The sequence below is a fragment of the Pipistrellus kuhlii genome, unplaced genomic scaffold, assembly GCF_014108245.1.
Source record: "Pipistrellus kuhlii isolate mPipKuh1 unplaced genomic scaffold, mPipKuh1.p scaffold_m20_p_3, whole genome shotgun sequence".
NCBI classification, from domain to species: Eukaryota; Metazoa; Chordata; class Mammalia; order Chiroptera; family Vespertilionidae; genus Pipistrellus; species Pipistrellus kuhlii.
In genome coordinates, this window is record NW_023425529.1 from 16,013,679 (window position 1) to 16,034,933 (window position 21,255).

At 45.1% G+C, this 21,255-nt stretch overlaps 1 protein-coding gene across 21 annotated transcripts; it reads right to left on the reverse strand.

Annotated features, from left to right (window-relative positions):
• Positions 1–76: 76 nt before the first annotated feature.
• Positions 77–20,435, reverse strand: ZNF384 (zinc finger protein 384). Of its 21 annotated transcripts, XM_036458752.2 has the most exons (13): positions 20,270–20,435; positions 20,012–20,061; positions 19,097–19,156; positions 12,746–12,816; positions 11,839–12,076; positions 11,556–11,603; positions 11,020–11,356; positions 10,110–10,202; positions 5,707–5,931; positions 4,832–5,014; positions 3,248–3,326; positions 2,362–2,520; positions 77–1,464 (listed from the first exon to the last, which is right to left on the reverse strand). In XM_036458752.2, the coding sequence occupies exons 4-13, from the start codon at positions 12,809–12,811 to the stop codon at positions 1,042–1,044; spliced, it is 1,851 nt and encodes a 616-aa protein (XP_036314645.1). In that variant the 5' UTR covers positions 12,812–12,816; positions 19,097–19,156; positions 20,012–20,061; positions 20,270–20,435; the 3' UTR covers positions 77–1,041. The 21 variants fall into 21 exon arrangements, with proteins under 21 accessions (XP_036314645.1, XP_036314635.1, XP_045443646.1 ...); XM_036458742.2 differs by lacking the exon at positions 20,012–20,061 and having other exon boundaries at positions 20,270–20,285; XM_045587690.1 differs by lacking the exons at positions 20,012–20,061; positions 20,270–20,435 and adding an exon at positions 19,637–19,832.
• Between the last annotated feature and the right edge of the window lie 820 nt (positions 20,436–21,255).

The window sequence follows — 21,255 nt, forward strand, 5'->3', positions numbered from 1 at the left end:
TAAAAATGTCATTGGTCAGAAGACGGGGGGGGGGGGGGGTAAGAAAGGGACAAAAATAAACAAAAGATCAAATATGAAAATTCTCAGCGATAATGCATTTATAAACACAGAAATGGTTACAACAAAAATGGCCGTGATGAGTGGGTATATATATACTTATATATATATATATATATATTTATATATAAATCCGTGTCCAGCAACTGACCGTGGCACCTAGGAAGCTAAGTCCAGTCCTTGTGTTTGCCCTGAACTTTCCCTTCTGTGCAACACTCCTTTGTTCGCAATTTCACAAAGCTCCCACAGCTCCTTAAGTTTTGGGACGGGGAGGCTGAGTACAGGGCCTTGGTTGGCAGAGAAGGGGAGAAGCTCCAAGGAAAACCATGTCCCACATTTCCAAGCCACCCTCGACCATTTGGGGATCACCGGCCCCTTGGGGACCACATCTCAGCTCATGCCCCTTTACAAATACAGGGAGACTGACCCCCACCCAGATCTCCTTCCTCCAGCATTAGGTAGAAACTGAAGTGAGACCATGAGGGGGAAATGGCTCCCAGTGGTCAGGGCACATGAGAAACTTCTGTTCTTACACAGGCAAGATTGGAACAGGAGGCTGGTTGCATTTAGGGCTTTCTTCTCTGTGGTATCCGGGAGGGCCAGCCTCTAGTCTTCTATCAGCCTCAACTTTGAAGGTTATGAGGGTAAGGGGAGAGAGTAAGTGCCCATAATGGAAACGTTTCTATGAGGTCATAGCAAATCCCCCCCCTTGAGCACCAACTCCCAATTTTTAAACGCTATGCTTAGGAGGGAGGCTGCTGGATTACACTACCAGCTCAGTATTCCTTTGCCAATCAGGAGGGCTGATAATCCTTTTGAAGAGGAGTTGAGAATAAGGATGGTATCCTGTGAAGGAAGGCTGTGCCTGAGGCCCAAGGAGATGGAGCCAAGGCCTGTCAAGGAAGAAGACGTTTCCCACCAAGAGAAGTGAGAAGAGACCAGAGCTTCCTCTCCCTCTTCCCAGGGGGGTGGCAGCACAGGTCTCTAGGAGCTGGCCAGGTGCTCCACTTGGATGGTGCTGGTGGTGACAGTGAGGCAGATGTCCTTATGATGCTCCGCCGTCTTATAGGGGGTCAGGTCAAAAGAACACTGGGGTGGAGGGTTGGGGTTGCTGTCCCCACCACCCCCACCCTGGGGGGCTGCCCCAGGAGACTGGAAGTGTGGTGGCTGTGGTTGCTGCTGCTGCTGCTGCTGTTGCGATGCCTGGGAAGCCTGGGCTTGGGCTTGAGCCTGGGCTTGAGCTTGGGCTTGGGCTTGGGCTTGGGCCTGAGCCTGGGCTTGGGCTTGGGCTTGGGCCTGGGCCTGGGCCTGGGCCTGGGCCACTGCTGCCGCTGCTGCCGCTGCCTGCACTTGTTGCTGGAGATCAGGAGGGTTGTGTTTGCGCATATGTTTCATAAGGTACGTTTCCTGGGAGAGATGGTGAAAAAGAGTTGAGGGGGGAAAAGAAAAGGAAAGAAGTTACATATAACTAGCATCCTGGGCTCTTAGTTTAAATAAAGCAGTACTTACACTCAGATATATTCTGAAGCCATAGGCAAGTTCACCCCACGAGCCACTTTCAGGGCTCACTGCTGCTAGAAAGGGGGGTCCTTGCGCCGAGACCGGTTTGGCTCAATGGATAGAGCGTCGGCTTGGGGACTGAAGGGTCCCAGGTTCGATTCCAGTCAAGGGCATGTACCTTGGTTGCGGGCATATCCCCAGTGAGGGATGTGCAAGAGGCAGCTGATCGATGACTCTCTCTCATCGATGTTTCTAACTCTCTATCTCTCTCCCTTCCTCTCTGTACAAAATCAATAAAATATATTAAAAAAAAAAAAGGGGGGGGGGGTCCTTTAGAGCAGCAGTTGCCAACCGGTGGTCCCCGGACCACTGGTGGTCCATGAGGTCCAAAAGGTTGGTGACCACTCCTTTAGAGTCGTCATGGACATTTGATTAGCACAGGAAAAGGCTGTCATTCTCTCAAACATCTTTGAATGGAACAACTTTAAAACCCTTTTCTAGAGTCTAATGGAAATATGTAACTGAAATCTTTCTCCTCCCAAATTCTCAAGTGGCTTTATTTTGCCTTATGTTCAAGTAAAATGAAGAATCATTGCTTAATGATTTCTATAGGCTTAAGAAATCAGGCATCCCCTAAATTCTTCAGCTATGGGTCTGTTTAGTTTTTGTTCTGTCTGATTCTGTAAGTTGGAGCTAGGGAAATAGCAGAATCACTGCAAAAAGTGTTTATCCAGAAAGATGAGGTGACGTGGATTCTAGACTACAGGCCTATGAGAAAGGAAAAAGAAGACACTGAGCACTCACCGATGTATATGCCCGACTACAGATAGTACAGGTGTACACCTTGGCATGCTTCACCGTATGCGTAGATAGGTGCACCTCTAGTGAGGCTGCGTCTGTGTACGCCCGATGACAGTTGTGGCACTTGAAGGGTTTATCTTTGTTGTGCTGCCGTCTATGGGACTGAGAAAATTGGTAGAAATGAGGATGAGTGTATTAGACTTTTCCCTCTTGCCTCCCAGGTTCTCTCTCCTTCTGAAAACAGTAGAAATTGCTTCCTATGAAACTTTAGGAGCCACAGGCTAAGGGAAGAAGTATACCTCATGCAGCACAGACCAGGATCCTGAAAGTTAGAATGATGACTATGCTTGGTCCCACTAGTCCAATGGTTCTCAAAGTGAGGTATGGGATTGTTAGGGGATACCAAGACCTTTTTAGGGGATCTGTCTATAAGATCAAAAGTATTTTCAAAATAATAATGTTGGCCTTTTCACTTTCATTCTCTCATGACTGTGTGATTAAATGATGCATAATATTGTAATAGATTGAACACAGCAGACACAAGAATCTAGCCATCTTCTGGTAAGCCATACATTAAAGAAATGTGGAAAAATGTAATTCTTCTCACTAAATTTTTGGGTGTGTGTGTGTGTTTGGGAATGCTGTTTGTGTTTTGCAATGGGTTTGCTATTTTTTAAATGAATTACTAAATATCTTCTCCAGTTTTTCAGTTTCACAACATCTATGTAGATAGATATTACCCACATCAACAAAAGCTCTTTGGGTTCCCCAATAATTACTACAAATGCGAAGGGGTCCTGAAGACATTTGAGAACTGCTATATTAGTCAAATGGCATTTCGACCCTGAGTCTTAAAGTCAAGGCCTCATGCTGAAGGAGGAAAGTTTACCTGCAGATTGGAGAGCTGTGTGAAGGCTTTCTCACAGCCTGGGTGTACACATTTGTATGGTCTATCACCGGTGTGGATTCTGCACGGGATGAGAAAACAAGAAAGGAAAAGGATGTCAGCAAGGCCACTTGGGGATTGGCTCTTTAACAAGCCTCCTCAAGGACACTCCTGCCCTCCCAGAGGAGTGGGAGAAGTACGAGATGGGTCTCCAGGATACCTCAGCTGCTCTCTGACACGGGTCAGGCTGTAGTGCCTGATTCTGCTCACTGCCTGCCATCACTCAGCTCAAGATGGGCTCCTCTCTGCTGGGGGAGGAGGGATGGGTGGCACAGCAGCCCAGGGACAGGCAGTCACAATCTGGTATACAAGAAAGCCCTTACAGTAACTGTCTCTGATGAATGCTCAGAAACATAAGGTGAACACAATGGTAGGGGAAAAAGAAACACGTAACACTTTTTCCTTGGCCCCCACTATCCAATTAGAAACTATCTCTTCAACCTCAAGCACTATTCCCAGAGAAAAGTCCCAGTGTCAAAGAAAAATACAGTTATGATAATTGCGGAAAGTATGTGATATGAATACTTGTACAAACTCCTTTAGGCTTTTCCCAGTACAGCCCCCTAATGGCAGGAAATGTCTAGTTTAGTATCAATTTTGACCTCTTTTCCAATCTCTACAGGGTCCTCCACTGAAATGAGCCAAGGACTTTATGGTGCATGAACATCTGCTCCTCATTAGGGACTTCAGAACCATCTTCGTGACCAGGTGGTTTTCTGGACGTCTGGTATAAACTCTTGAAAGCATCACAGGAAGTGTCTCCTTGTGAGGAAAGCCAGACTCCTCTTCACAAAGCACGGTGTCGGACCACTTTAAGATCACCACATCCAGAAGCAGCCAGGTGTCTATTAAGAGTCTTGAACTCCACTTCAACGTGAGATACATTAAATGACATCAATTCTAGTTGGCAGGCTCACTTCCTCCTAGTCACTCCAGATTCATGGTACGAACAGTAGACATCCTTACGAAGTATGAGCTTTTACACTGTTTGTGACTCTTTAAGATTTAAGACATGTTTGGTTTTGTTCACTACTCCTGGCATCCCTTGAAGCTTGCTTGTTGTTTTGTCACCAGGCTGGTACCGAGCTAAAGTCTGTATCTCCCATTCATAAGCAGTGCTCTAAGGACTAGAGGTAACATCTTCAAATGCCCCAGCTTCGGCATCAAGGAGAAAACCTTGCAAGATATGTGCATGGATATTTTCAAGGAAGGAAATGAGGAAAATAAAGTTGTCTCTGCTCCAGATCAATCTCTTCCTCCCATGCATCCAGGAATATCAGTCACTGCATCTCCCCAATGTAGCTTTTGACTCAGAAAGGCTCTCTCTGAGCATCCATGTATTCCTCAAGCTCCATGTTGCTGCTTGTACTTCTTCCCAGACGCCAGTCGTGTTCTCCTCCAGCCAGGTCTCTCCTCCAGCCAGGTTTCTCCCCCGCCCCCCGCATGCGGGTTGTTGTGTGTGTCCGGGGCGGGGGTGGGGAGGGCATGCCAGCAGGGCGGGGGCCGTAGCCCGCCACTCTCCCTTACCGTGTGTGCTGCTGGAGGTGGGAGAGCTGGCGGAAGGCCTTCTGGCAGTAGGAACAGTTGTAGGGCTTGGCCCCCGAGTGGATACGGAGGTGCTGAGCCAGGTAGGAGGTGTTGGCGAAGCTCTTGGAGCAGTGCGGGCACTTGTGGGGCTTGATGGTCTCCGTGTGCATCTTAGAGTGGATCCTGCCGGAGAGGAGAGGAAGGAAGGGGGGAGGAGGAAGCAGTTCGATACCATGGGCTCAGCTCTCTGCTGGGTGAAATGATGTTGCTCGAGGGATGAGAACACCCCCTCCTCCCTCCTCCCAAACACACTCCGGCCTGGAGAGGCTAATGACGAGGACACCAAGATCTAGGTTGTTGCTCATCTTAAGTCGGTGGCTAGAATGGCAGTGAGATGATGAAGAGCTGCAACCCCTGGTTCCTGGTAGCCTTAAAGATTTCAGTTTCATCACCCCTCCGTTTGGTGCTAAGGTTGCACACTCACCACAGATACCCTGCTTCCACACTGTAATTTGAACAAAGACCAATACCGCCTGTTCCCCATGGACCTGAAGTTGAATGCACACCTTGGCTCTGAACTGAAGCATATAGTAAATGCAGGGCCTGCTCTGCAGAAGATTTCCAAACACAGACACAGAGAGAAACCACAAAAATCGTTCCAGACTTTGGGATTGAAGACCACAATTTTCCAGGCCCCCCACACCAAACTCCTAAGACATAGTTTAATTTTCACAAACAGTAATGGGAGAGAATTGAGGCTCGCAAAGGGCAAAATTGAAAAGGAAACGTGTGGAGAGAGCAAAAGGCACAGGCAACATGGTCTCAGGGTGGAGGGTTCAAGGCCAGGTAGTGGGTAAAATCAAGAGCAGCCTTACCGGGTGTGCTGCTGGAGGTGAGATAGCTGGCGGAAGGATTTCTCACAGAAGTTACAACTGTAGGGCTTAGCCCCTGAGTGGATACGGATGTGCTGGGCCAGGTAGGAGCTGTTGGCGAAGGTCTTGGAACAATGTGGGCACTTGTGGGGCTTGGTCTCGGTGTGTGACTTGGAGTGGATCTGCATCTCCGACTTTGAGTAGAATGTCAGTGAGCACATCCGGCACCTGGGCCAAGTGAGGGCAGCAGTTAGAACCTTTCCCACCGAGAGGGCATTGCTGAACCCTCCCCTCCACTTCCAAAGAAGCCAACCTTTCTTATCTCTCTCTTATTCCAACTACACTGTAAGGTCCATGAGAGGAGGAGCTGTTTTATTTATTTTTATAGTCGAAGCTTCTAACACAGCCCAGTACAATATAAATACTCAATACATATTTGCTGAAAAATTGGATTGCCAAGTGTGTACAAAAACAAGAATTCAACCAAAGAAGACAGGAAAATCTTATTATGGGCTTTGGCTGATGTGAATTTCGCTGGGCTAGGATCATCAGCTAACTTCTGTTTTCCTTTCTGCCTGTAATTTTAATTATAAAGAATTCTTTCCTTCAATTCCCCATAAAAAGTATATCCATCAGATATTCCTCAAGCTCCTGAAATGATGAGGACAAACTGGCTAGAATACCCTAGTCTCCTTCCCATCTTCTCTCAGATTTTCTATTTCCTTTTTGCCACGATTTCTAGAGGGATGGGGGTGGGGAAGTATTAGAATTTCACTACTTGGGAGGGGCTTTTCCAACTCATGTTTATCTAGCCTCCATCCTGTATCTGATGTTTCACGAGCCAACCACCCCCACCTTGTAGGCAATCAAGTAAAAAACACTTTTGCAATGAGCCAAGGTATCTGTTAGGAGTGGGTTGTGTCCCTCAAATAGGTAGGAGAAAAAGATTTGCAAAACACCAAGCTTCCGTGCTAAGCCTTTCCCCTTTCCTCACACATGGAGCCAACATTAGCACTTTGGGTTGACAACAATAGAATCTGAATACACTTTTATTCATCCCCTGAGTTGGTAATCTTCCTGCTCTGCAACTGTCCAACAATACCAAGTAAGAAGGCCTCTGAAGACAGACCACAACTATTCAGACATTAATGGATAAACGGTGTTTATATGTGAGCTAGAACCCTAACATTTCTAAACAAGTCACCAGTGCACAACAAAGACTGGTAGAAAGGGCAATAACCTAGAAGCCAAGTAACTGAGACAAATCCCTCTTCTTTGAGTCCTCCCAATTTTTCACTGTAAGAGGGCCTGGGATGGTGTGAGGGATTTCTACTTTTTCCTGATTCTAGGAGAATCTCTGGAGAATAACTGAGATCAAGGCTACAAAGAACTCTGAGCTCCTCAGAGAAAAAGATATCACTGTTAGCTGGGGTATGGTTTCTATTAATGCTTCTATTTTTTTTTTTTTTTTAAATATATATATATTTTATTAATTTTGTACAGAGAGGAAGAGAGAGGGATAGAGAGTTAGAAACATTGATGAGAGAGAGTCATCAATCAGCTGCCTCTTGCACACCCCCTACTGGGGATATGCCCGCAACCAAGGTACATGCCCTTGACCGGAATCGAACCCGGGACCTTTCAGTCCCCAAGCCGACGCTCTATCCATTGAGCCAAACCGGTTTCGGCTATTAATGCTTCTATTAAAATTCTAATCATTAAGGCCAATTTCGTTTTCTCTAGCTACTTGATAACTTGAAGGAAACTAAGTTACCAATTAACCAATCTCTGGGATGCCCAACCATTGCAGAGATGTGGAGGTTCTGCTTATAGGTAGCACAGTCTAATGGACAGAGCCAATGGAAGACACCCCACAGGAAATCTGGACACTTAGGCTCTCTACTCAGGGTTCAGTTATAGGATTGCTCATCAATCCAGACCTTAATTTTCTGGTCTGTAAATAGAGAGATAAATTAAATATCTGCCCCTACAAGGGCCAGCAGACAGAACAGTCAAAAATAAGCCAGTATTCTCTAATAATAAAACTGCACTGGGCTGGCTGGTATGGATCAATTAGTTGAGTGTCATCCAGTGCACCAAAAGGTTGCCAGTGGGATTCCTACTCAGGGCATAAGCCTAGGTTCGGGCTCCATCCCCACTAGGGGACATGCAGGAGATAGCCAATCGATGTTTCACTCTTACATCAATGTTTCTCTCCTCCTCCCTTCCTGGTTAAAAATCAATAAAAATATCTTTTAAAATAATAAAACTGCATTAATGTTAACAGCATCAATGTGATGGTTGTGTTCATGCTACTATAGTTTCACTAAGACTGAGGTTAGGAACTGGACACATTGCCACTTGGGAGGGGAAGTGAATTAAAGTTATAAAATAATTTCCCTTAGTTGCTAAACTTCTTAAAAGTGGAACAACACATTAATTTTAACTCATTTAGCTACCCTGTTTCCCCGAAAATATGACAATGTCTTATATTAATTTTTTCTCCCAAAGTTGCACTAGGTCTTATTTTCGGAGGATGTCTTATTTTTGGGGAAACACGGTAGTATATATGAGTGCCGTTTACATCCTTAATATGAAACTAATTATAAAAGAAGAAATAACCATCAAAGTTTTCAACTAGACAAGAATCCGCAAAACTTAAATTAATCGATAATGGACTGGCAACATAACCAGAAGTCTCAAAAGGTACTAAGTAGTATAATAATGATGATGATAATAAAAGTTTGCCATCTGCTGTTGTGCCTGATATTGCCAGGGAACTTGTTTCCACCACTCACAACAAGCTAGCAAGTATTAACCCTGTTTCATAGAAAAGAACAAAAGCTCAGAAAGGTTAAGTAATGTGCCAAAGGACAAACAGTTATTTACTACAAAGCTATGATTTCAGCCTAATTTAAAGGTTCCTCACACTAGAGGTATCAAGGAAAGGTTGGACAGTCATCTTCCAGGATGTTGAGAGAACTAAAGCTTAGGGAAGAGACAGCATAGGTGACCATTAAAGTATTTCCAACTATGAAATCTTATGAAGCTAAATAAGAATACAAGTCCTTTACTGCAGTGTCCGGTAGTCGAAAAGAAATCTGATTTAGGAGAGTTGTGGCATTGAACAGTTAACGGGGCAGAGAAAAGCCAGCACCCCCTATGACAGGGCGCATAAGCTCCAGGGGGCACCATTCATATTCAACAAGAGAAAGGTGCCCCTTTGGAGGCATGAAATACAATGGCCTTGCTTACAATAACTATTCTGGATTATCATCCCATTTTTTCTCCCTAAGATGCTCAAAAACTATTTCAAATTCTCTGATTTTTCCTCAAAACAGTTCCACAAGACAGATGAGGGCCATGACCGACCTTCCATTTTACAGATAGGAACTCTTTAGTCAGAAATAAGTTGAACTGTCCAGAGAAACAGAACCCAATTCCCCCAATACAGCCAAATGCCACCTGCCACAGGAATGGATGTGGCTGACCCACATATGCATCGAAAGAGGGGTTCTCTGTGATTAAAAAGATTCACTGGAACTTCAGAGTTCCGAGTTTCTGAAGAAATCCTGTCCATCTAGAATATAATTAGTTGCCCTTAAATTTCAGAGTTCTCTTTAGTCACTTAGGAATAGGGATGTCAAGAATTAAAAAAACATGGAGGGTGTAGAAAATCCCACCAGGGCTTCCTTCTAATTGTGTATTCACATTTCTTTCCATAGAAACAATTTGGGAAGTCCAGAGGTAGCTTTAATGTGGGTCCAAAAAACTAACAAACAAGAAAGCCTTGGCAGGATCAGAGGACCCTCGCCCATGTGAAGGGTTCCACAGGCTGCCAGAGAACACGCCCTCCCCCCACTACTTCTAACACAGCCAATTCTGTATAGGTGAACCTCCATGTCACAGTGACCTCACTGTAAGCAAATACATAAAAATCCAGGTTTCTACAAAATAGATTTGAGAGGGATTTTCATTTTATGAAATGATATATAAAATAATGCCTTTAAATTAATCAAACTTATCAGGTACCTTTATAATATGAAATGATGTAAACATTTTCCAGGAACACTTTTATTGTATAAAGTGGAATATACCTGTAATAATAAAGCTGCAATGAACTTTCAGATTATAAACTGAATTCTGTAGTGCTCTACACTTTCTGCATAGCAACACTCCCCTCATTTTCACTTACAAAGAGGGATTTAAAGTCTCTGTAGTTGTAGCTGCTCTCTACAAAAGTGTACAACACAATAATAAATGCTAACTGCTTTTATTTCTTTTGAAGTTCCCAACATTTCAAATCTTATCTGATATATACTCCCAACAAATGGGAGGAAAAAACAAGAATTCTCCCCATTTTATAGATGAGGAAACTGAGGCCCAGAGAGGGGAAAAGGACTTGCCCAGGGTCACACAGCAAGTTCGTGGTGGAGCCGGGAACTGAATCCATGAGCCCAAGGCTCTGTCCATTTCCTGTGCCGCAGTTCCCTTCGCTCCTAAAATGGGAACAACATTGCCCATCTCGGTACACTAAGGACAGACCCAGTCTCCCAGCCATGCATATCTGCCCCTGTCTGCGTCAAAGCTGTGGCAGTGGTTATCCTACTCTAAACACTGGGACCAAACTCCCCAAACCCACTAGGGTCCTTGGTAGGTCTGCAGGGAATTAAAAGATTTCCAATGTTCAAAGGACAGGGAAGTTTGCTTATGTAATTATTTTTTTGTACATTATCACATGCAAATATAATGTGTTTTGGCTATGGACAACTTAAAGGCAGTAAAGAATCAATACGACTTCCATGAATCGGAGAGTAAGCTGTCATTTTATAAGCAAAGTGGGGGGAAGGGAGGCATCTTATTCCTCCCACCTTTTTATATAGACCCCTCCCATTATCCCAACCATGCAGGGTCAGGCTGGCTCAATGCACAAAAATGGCTCAAAAACCAGTGGATGGTGTACTGGTGAGGGGCTTACCAGAAAGGTTTCTTGGAAAAATGGGAATGGAAAATGCAGAAAGCAAAAAGGAGCTGGAGATAGAATCTCAAACCCAGTCTAACGCCTCATTACAAGAAAGACCTCCATTATGCCACTCAAAAATAACTCAATGCTGATGACCCCAAAGGGTCTCCATCCTGGGGGAAAAGGCACCAGAGAAGTGCTAGAAGCTCTACCTTCCTGCCCCATGGCAAAATACCTGACATGCATGTATATCTGAGGTGGAAAGCTGGCAGAGCATACAGGCCGATTAGGGGCAAGACACAGATAGGGTAGACAGGGATCCTCACCCCATCCTGCCCCAGGATGACTCATACCTATAGGTCTTGCCGTCTTTCTGATGGTCATTGTCATCCTCAGGGGAGAGGACATAAGGGTCGTTCATCTCGGGCAACCCTGACTCCAACATCCGCTTCTTCTTTCGGCCCCGGTGGGGCTTTGGGGCCACACTGCCACCTCCACCTCCACCGCCGCCGCCTCCTTCCTCTGTTAGAGTTGATGATACCTTCTTGGAGAGGTCAGGGACCACCTGCAGGGCTTGTGAGCCAGGGGGAAGAGCTGAGACAATCATGGGAGCCGAAATGGGGAAGGTCTGAGCTGATGAGGCTGTGGTCACTAGGGAGCCTGAGGGGGACGTGATTACCAAACCAGGACCTAGGATTGGGAGAAAAAGGAGATGGTGTCATGTTGTCCAGTTCTGATCCTAATCCTATTTCATTTCCCCAGACCATTTTCTAATTAAACCCTTACCACCTCCCCAGCCCAGAGTATATAGGAAACCCCAAACCCTGTACAAAAATAATGGTCTCCTAACCCCTGTCCCCACCCCAACCCCAGTAACAGTGAGATTTACCCCTTGATTGACTCCCTTCTCTTCTCCACCTCTGAGAACAGGAGACTCCTTGATTCAGAGAAGGAAAGAATGTCACCTCCTCAAAGGCAGGGACCGCATCTTCTACTTCTTTGTATCCCCCACAATGCCTAGAGCATTGCTAGGCACACAGTAGGCTCTTAATAAAAATCTGATTGAGTAATCAAACACATTCCCCACTCCCCATGTTGTTGGAGCCCTCCAGCCTGGGGTACTGATCACGGAAGATCAACACCTCAGATTGGAGAAGAGCAGGGTTGCTCACCAGCAGTCATTAGTCCTGTAGACGGCACAGGGACCACCGTGATATTCTGGGTAACGGATGCCTGGCTATGTGGGGTCAGCTGGTCTGACTTGGACTCTGTGTCCATACTGATGCCTGAGGGCAGAGACACTGAGGCAGGCACTGTCAACAAGGTGGGGTAGTGGGGTGGAGCCAGCCCACAGCCCTTCTCTGGCAACAGCTGATCCTTCATCTTGTTGATGAACATCGTGTTCTCAATCTGAAAGAAATGGAAAGGGAAGAAAACCAATTGATGGTCACAAGTAGGGGAATGAGCAAAAAAGGTAAAGAGCACTAGGAAGTATAAATTGCCGGTAATAAAAATAGCTACGGATATAAAGTACAGCATAGGGAATATGGTCAATAATATAATAAAATAACTTATAAATGGTGCCAGATGAGTACTAGACTTATGGGGAATAGGAGGTCACTTTGTAAATTACATACATGTCTAATCACTATGATGTACACCTAAAACTAATATGTCTGTATGGGGGGGGGGGGGCAATGGTAAAATATGTACACAGATAATAATTTAATAAAAAAATAAAATAAAACTAATGTGTCAACTATAATGATAAATAAATAAATAGGAGGGGAGGGAAGTGGCCTCTTAAGGAAGAGTCTGATTTTGTCTGCTCCCTAAGCACTTAGCATTGTTTGTCCTCCTTGGATATCAAGGAATGATAGTTATTATCTTTGTGTTTCCAGAGAGAAGCCAAACAGAAACACTATACAATTCTCAGTGACGGGGACCTGTGAAAAAGCAGGTGGTCTGTCTTGCTTCAGTCTCCACCTGCTTCAGTCTCCAAGTAGCAAGTAGAACTTCCTACCCAGAGTTGAAAAAAGTACACCATGGGGGAGGAGCAAAAAAGCAAACCGCACCTACCTGTCCTGAGACTGTGGGGATCGAAGGCCAGAAGTACGGGTTAGAATTGAAGTGAGATTCTTCCATTCTACCTGGAGAGAGACCACATCACATTCAGGAATAAATCTGAAGCTTAGCAATGGAGAAGTGGAGATGAGGAGTTCCTGATTTCTTCTTTGACAACATGGCTGGGAATTAGTGGTCAAGATCTTAAGATCTAGCATATTAGTCCCATTGGTCAGAACCACTCAGCGCTCTACTCCTGTCCAACAGAGGCTATCCTAGTTAAGATGCTGATGAAAGAATTTATACATATCTCAGTTACCCACAGAATGTTTCACATATCCCAAGAAAACAGAATTGGTATTACCTTCCTTTGCTGGGGGAAAAAAGAAAGAAAGAAAAGAAACTGATGTCATGAAAGGGAAAGGGATATGCCCAAAGTCCCACAAAGCAAACTACTGCCTAGCCTCAGGTCCTCCTCAGGCAAGGTAAATCAAATTAGTTTAGGGGATCCAATCTTGCCAACTTTCTCAGGAGGCAGGGATCACATCTCGGACCCCTCCAGAGACTCTTAACACGGGACTCATCACCCAGGAATAAACTCCACAGGTACTCCAGCAGGGTACCTATCACTGTTTCTCTTTTCCTTTATTCCTTAAATTCTCCTTCCTTGAAATAAAACATTTCTGAGTTTCAAGTGACACATCTATAGTTCTAGGAAGCTTGAAAAGGTTCTAGGCCAGAACACAAAATGCCCAAGGGAATTAAAGAATGAAATGGCAGAAATCAAAATTAAGGTATTTTTTGTGTACTATATAATACCTGGGGACCACACCACACTGATTCCAAGGTCTAAGAACATCCATGGTGCTACACTGGACACCACACATGTTGGACTGAGCAGTGAGAACCCTAGGAGTTACCAGTTTAAAAGGGGGTCCTAGCACCAGCAGTAGCAGAGCACCCCAGATTTCCACCTAAAGGGATTCAGAATAGGGACAACAGTGGGCCAGAACACATATACAAAGCTCCTGCTCTGTAGTTCTCAAGCAGTAGGTTTCTAAGAGTTTGAACTTCAGAACTTGATTCTTCTCTATACAGAGATGATAATTAAGCTTAAAACTCTGGGAGTGAAGAATAATCAAGAAAAAGAATCATTCAGAATCACATTGCAAGTCACAGATGAGTAAAGAACCGAGGCATCTCACCACTCACTCATTTTTACATTCTGGTCACTTCTAGAAAGGCTTTATTGACAGTATGTTGGTCAAGAGCAGCTTCCCAAAAATTCTGGACCAGGGATGATCCAGCCCAGAAGTAAGCAGATGAAGAGGGAGAATGAGACTGGTAGAAGGTGGAAACAAGTAACAGCAGGAAATAAATATGATCACTCTGAGCCAAGAGTAGCCAGGCTTCAGGTGGGAAAGGACCTGTGACCTACAACTACAGGTCCTGCAGAGGAAATGCTGGCAGCAGATGCCAGAGATACTAAAACCTGGAGGGTAGACTGAGCACAGAAACTTGGTTTCAACTACTTAGTGACTAAGGAAATAGGGAAGATCTTCAACAAAAGAAGTGCGGCATCAAGGATCTCTCTCTAAAAGTCACCCTGTCCTTATCTTTCTCCAGAAGTCTCATCACGTTTTTTGCTCTTCTAAACAGCACCCTCAATTTTCATAAATCCTATAAAGGGAAGAAGAATTGAATTTCAGCCTACTTTTTCCTAAACAGAAGTAAGGGAGAGAGGCAATGCACCAAATCTGTGACAACAGCTTCACACAAATGAAGCTCAATATTAAATGACCGAGGATTGATTGCAGGTAAATCCTGCTCCCTGAGTTATAAAATACAGCAAAGCCAGAGAGTCTCCAAAACAGGTGCTGGCCCTTTCCTCCCAGCATTAGGGGCCTCAGGTCCCCCTCAGGGAAGATAAATCAAGAAACAATCAAATTAGTTTAGGGGAGCCAATCTTGCCAACCTTCTCCAGAGTCTCTAACACAGGACTCATCACCCAGGAAGAAACTCCATGTTTAATCAACTGAATGACAGTGGACTCCACACATTCAACTGCAAGGGGTTCAAATCTTAACTCACAACCCCACTGTGTCTAACATTCCAGCTGAGAGAAATGAAATAGCAAGAGTGGTAATGTATAAAAGAAATGTAGTAGAGAATCAGGCTGGAGAGTAAAAGAAAGGAGGGTCTAATACATAACACCCCTCTAAAGACTCAAAGAAATAAACACATTATGGACGTGAAATTTTAGGGAGGAGCCGAGAGCCTGAAAATATGAATGTCCTCAGATAGGATTCCTATGACAAAGATTGTATCTATTCATATTGCCCTGCAAGTGACTCGGGTGAAGCAGTTTCTGAGGGAACGAGGGGGCATATAAAGTGATGTGGAGGACAATATCACCACCACCGTCACCACTGACATCTATAAGTGCTTAGTGTGTTCAAGATACTGTTCTAAGCACTTCATAACTTCACACCATTTAACAATCCTATTAAGCAGAGTACTGTAATCCCGTTTTTTCAAACAAGGAAACTGGAGGCAAACAGTAAATTACAGAGCAAGTTAGGGAAAGGAGTTCAAAACCACACTACTGAAGTACATATTCTCTGTCACCATGATTTGATTCACGAAATAAAATTAAGAATATTTCCAGGAATGGACTATGCATTTTTCAGGTAGTTCTCATTAATGTTTTAAAAAATGGAAGTTCTGATGACAGCAATTAAAGATGATATTCTCTGTCCACATCCTGTGAAAACTTAGCCACAGTAACTGATTTTAGAATTATGGAGTCTGAGTAAAAAGGCCAGGCTGTCTAGAGGGGCCCCTCCACTTCCATGGATACCCAATCTATCACTCTGCTTTGGTTCCTAGGAGAACAAAGCTGAAGATCAGACCACAGCTGGTCCTAGAACAAAATGATAAATGTGCTCTGTGGACTTCTGATAAAAATGTCAGCCCAAAATGGGGGTTCATGGAGAGTACTGCTAGGCCCACTAGAAGCAATATTTGCCTGTATAATGACACCTAATAAATGCTATAATGCTGTTCTGAAAAAGCTAACTTAAAACTCTGTATCCCTGAAATGAGATCAAACGGAGAATCAAGAAGGCTCATATCAGAAATACATAGAAATGGGGCCCCCAGAGTTGTGTAACAGGGTACCCCTGGGACAAGAGCACTCAAATACCTGTTTACTTTACCACTTATCCTCTTAACTCTTTCTGGCATGAAACTCTCAGCAAACTATCCTGACACCCAAGCAGGCAAAAATTTACAGTCCGAAACCTTAAGAAATCCAATGATATTATGAGGAAATCTCATCTCTACAGAGCAGTGGTTTGATGACTATGCCAATATACTGAAACAGCACTGGTTTACCCTAGACTGAGAAGACTTCCAATATAGTCCCAAAGAGCAGGAAAGAAGGAAAAACACAGTAAGTGGGGAGAAGTATATTAGCAGATTGAAAAATCTGGGTTCTAATTTCAACTTTACCACTGCACTGTTAATAAGAAGGGAGGTTTACTATAATTAAGTTGGACAGTACTTTCCTTTCAAGAGATTCAAGGAACTACATATTATTTCTTTTTCAATCTCAAAAGAAATCTTGGAAGCACTGAGAAGACAAAGAAAAAGACAGTATTATATAGCAGTGTTTTTCAACCTTTTTTGGGCAAAGGCACACTTGTTTCATGAAAAAAATCACGAGGCACACCACCATTAGAAAATGTTAAAAAATTTAACTCTGTGCCTATATTGACTATATATAAAGTAATTCTCTTGAATAGGAATCAAATAAACACAAAGAAAGTATTTTATAATTACTTTATTATGAAATATTAAGTAAACAAAATAGTGAAAAATTATAAAATTCTTGTCTTGTCTGCACCTACGGCACACCAGGCAACATCTCACACTAGTGTGCTGCGGAACAGTGGTTGAAAAACGCTGTTATATAGCATCCATGAAACACATAGTAGGACTTGAACTCTTACACCAGAGCTCTATCCATCTGTCCATCCTTCCATGGTGCTACCAGCCATCCAGGAATAAAGATGTCACTGCCCCCATCATGTGGTTTTTGTATACATGATGAAGACCACCACCTCTTTCCCGGTAGTTACTATCTTTTGCTGTTTTTCAAATAGTGCATGATTTTCTTATTTCAGATAAATAATATTTTCTTAACACAACCAACCTTTAGAAAAATCATGAAAGACACCAACCACCTAGGAATCAAGACTTCTGGAATCTAATTTTAGGATTATCAGTGGATGACTGAATCACTTATAACTCTACTACCCTGTTTCCCCGAAAATAAGACAGTGTCTTATATTAATTTTTGCTCCCAAAGATGCGCTAGGTCTTATTTTCAGGGGATGTCTTATTTTTCCATGAAAAAGAATACAGTACATATTTATTGTTAAATGAAAATAAAGGAAATTTATTACCTGTATACGGTACGGTAGTATGGTTGGTAGTTGTCAACACAAACAAGACAAACTGTGAATCCTACAATATCAAGAATTTACTCATTTATTCAATGACAATCATGTCATCATCTTCTGGAACATCATCATAACAATCCAATTCCTGAATTTCCTGGTGAATTTCTTGTGACTCCATTTCTTTCAGAATCAGTGGACCAAATCTCTCATGTTTAGCCTACGGGAGGGGAGGGAGGAGGCTTATTTTCGGGGGGATGCCTTATATTTCACTCAGAAGGAAACCTGTAAGTAGGTCTTATTTTCGGAGGATGTCTTATTTTCGGGGAAACACGGTGTTTATTTGGGTAAAGGATGGAACAGAATAAACCCCTTTAAAAAAATTCACACAACATATAATTACGTAATAGAGGCAGCACAAAACAGAAAGAAAAAAAAAAAATGCTCCGAGTACTCCTGAAAGGAAGAAAGAGAAATATTTCCGTGTGATGAGAACTATTAGGAATAATTAGTGGAAATTATATAAAGACCACATAATTACAAAGGAACTACCCCAAAATATTAGTTCTATAGCCTCCAGCTCAGTAATCACCAACTAGAAGCACTTACAAGAAATAGAGATGCAAAGAACAATCAATTCAAATTCAACTAAAGAAAGAACTTGACTCACAGATCTCAGACACTTCTATTGAGCAAAACTGTTCCAAAACGCATAACTGCAGAAAGGTTGCAATATTAGTTAAGGGCCTGAAGTGAAGAAACAGAGAACCATTTTTAACTCAGTAAGCAGACAAAGTCTTTTTCTCAGGTCCTAAGGACATTCAAGGACTGTCCCAAAAGAATTTGCTGCCTTCCTACTACCTGTAAACTCTCCCAAGTACAAAATAACTCCGAACAGGTTTATCCCAATTTTATTGGAAAAGACCATCACACCAAATCTATTTGAGTCCAACAGGATCACTACCACCACAGAGCTGGCATTCTGGGCCATCACCATCTCCCCTGGGCACTGCTGGACCACCATATCCCGTATCCTGGGGGAAGAACAATTCAGTGGTGCCCCTTGCCCTGCCCATTCCACTATAAATAATGGGTGTAGGCAAAGTGAGGCAGGCGGGGGGAAAGACTGGGGTTCAGGGAATACGCACCTAATTTTTAATCATGAACCTGGCTCAGAAACCTATGGGAAACACATTTTACAAACCAGCCTGGAATTGATTCTTAGGAGACACATCTCTAGGATTATAAGCTCTGAGCTCAAAACTCTTTTGAATCAATACATTGTCGTTTTCAGGCTACCTAAAACTCTACCACCATCAAATCTTGTATTTTGAATTCTTCATACAGTTTTACCCACTTCAAACTATGAGCCTGTTTTTTCCTGAAAACGACACCCTGTCATATCAAATTCAGATAACTGCCATAGATTCACTCACTCAACAGATCCATTCCAAACACTAAGCTGTAATATTGAGAATATGGACCCCACTCTGAACTCAACTCTGCTGGTTCCAAATATTGGAAAGCAATTTAATAAGCTATGCCACAAGGACTATACTAGCAACTATATTTGTCCCCAAAGTAGAAATAAGTTTCTCCTTTGGATGAATGCAGTGTGGCACTACTCCACAATTTCACATGCACATTTCATAATTCATTCCTGATGAGTACTGGTGGAAATGGAAGGTGATGGGGACAGAGACAACTTTTTACACAAAAACTTCCTGTGTACTCCAAGAGATAGTAGAAAAAGGTTGATTCCCCCCCCCCCACAGCAAACACCAGTATTACAATTACTATTACTTAAAGAATTCTGTGCTACTGTCTCCCAAAGAAACCTATTTTATTATGACCCCTTCTCCACCCAAAAACCAGAAAAACCATGAACCCAAAATTGTCTTACCCTCTCTCTCTCTTCCTCCTGTTGTTTTATTCTTTCTCCTTTCCAGGGCTCCTGAACTTTCTGTAAACAAATTGTCTGGGTTACACGGGCCAGTTAAGGGTGCAGACACCAGAGAACTGTGGAGGAATTCTTTGACTGTCAGCTGTCAGTCCGCAAGGCAGGTGGACCCCCAGCCAACAATCCAAAAGTGCAAGGATATAATAGCAGGAATGCAGTGCCACCCCTAGGCAGAGACAAGGGAAATAAGTCTAACTCCCAGATACTGAGATGATCTCTATCACCAGTGTCTGGGTTCCACTCCTGAAGAGGACACTGATTCTTCTTGGATCCTCAGGGCCACAGGTAACCAGGGGCCAGGGAACAGAAGAGTTGGAAGAGAAAGGTCCCTGCCCTAAGGAATGGCTCAGAGGGAAAGCTGGGGACTAGGGGGATGCACAAGCCCTTGTGTCAGGCACGGTGCCAGTTCAGGCCCAGCCACTTCCTCTGGTCTCCCCCCTCCACTTCGCCCCTGCCTACCAAAGGCCTTGCACCAAGAAGTACCTCTCTCAGGCTGCACAGTGGTCTATCTACTGGAGACCCCAGCTGTCCCCCCAACACCTCGGCTCCCTTGAAACAGCCCCTGGCAGCTTTCTCCCGAGGTCGCCGCCCACCCCTTCATCCAAGACCCCTCTTTTGGGACGTCCCTCCTCCTCCTCCAGGGAGCTGAACTCTGCCACCCACCACACAGACACCCGCCCCCTAAGCCCCCCCATTCCTCCGCATCGCCCGCTCCGCCACAACCACTTCCGGTTCCGGGACGGACACACGTACAGTCACACCGTGAAGCCCCCCCTTCCACGCCCCCCCACAGCGAGAAGGGGAGGGGGGAGGAGCAGAGAGCTCGGCGCGCGCCGGCTGCAGCGGCGCGAGACTCACCCAGCGGCGACGGCAGCGGCGGCGCCAGAGCGCGGGAGGGGCGGCGTCGGCTGCGGGAGGAGGGCGCCGATTGGGGCGGGAGGGCCGCAGGGGGCGAGGGGACGGGGGGCGCGCGGTGGAGCGCGCGGGCACGCGCTTTGGGCGCGAGACAGACCCACGCACTCACACACACGGAGTGCGTGCGAGACACCCGCAGGGCGGGGGCTCCGGGCAGTGGGTGGCCCCCTTTCCACCGCCCTCCCTCCCCCGAACACTCACCCGGAAGTGGTGCTGCCGCAAGTGCTCCTGAGAACCCCCAATTCCTCCACGCCCCCTCCCCCCTCCCCCCCACGCACGGTCCAAGTGGAGCAGCCACCGAGAGAAGGCGGGAGCGCCGGAAACGAAAAAGGGGGGGAGGGAGGGAAAAGGCAATGTAGGGGGGGCCCCGCAATTGGGAAAGGAAGGGGGGGGAAATGCAAAGGTCGAGTCACTTCCGGAAACGGTAGGGCACTTCCGGCGCCGCTCGCGCCAGGAATCCAGAGGACGAGTGACGCCGAGGAGGGGCGGAAGTGGCTTCGGCTCCGGGACCCGGTGGAACCCTCCGTGGATGTGACGCCACAACGGAAGTGAAGGCGGGTTCTGCTGAGGGCAGAAGCGGAGCCTTCCTCCCCGAACGCCCGGCGGGCCTCCGGCTTCCGGAAGGGGCTTCTGGGGAAGTGGGAGGGTGGGATCGCGACAGGTTCATGAATTATGCATCAAGGTACGAGCGGGGACCCCCACGGATTCTTCAAGACCAGAGTCTCGTCTCTCTTACCTCGGTGGGGGAACAGGCGATGTAGAAAGTTATTGTTTTTTAATTTTATTTTTTTAATGGTATTCTCAAGAATATTTCAGTGCTTTGAATATGCGGTAAGGACTGGATGTGTCCGTTTTCTGAGGTTCTTACTTAGGCCCAGAGAGGAATAACCTCCCACAGCCATCAAAATGCCACCCCGCCCTCGCTGCCCTCGCTGCGTAGGTCTGCTGACCCAAGGGTCCCGAGTTCGAATCCGACCAGGGCACCTACCTTGGTTGCAGGCTCCTCCCCCGCCCGGTCCCTGGCCTGGGCTCTTGCTGGAGGCAACCAATCCATGAGTTTTTCTCACAACGATGTTTCTTGTCTTTCCCTCTCTCTTCCACTCCCCCCCCAAAAAAAACAATGGGAAAGTATCCTCCATCGAAGATTAACAACAAAAAATACGATTCTTCCCTGACCACACCCCTTA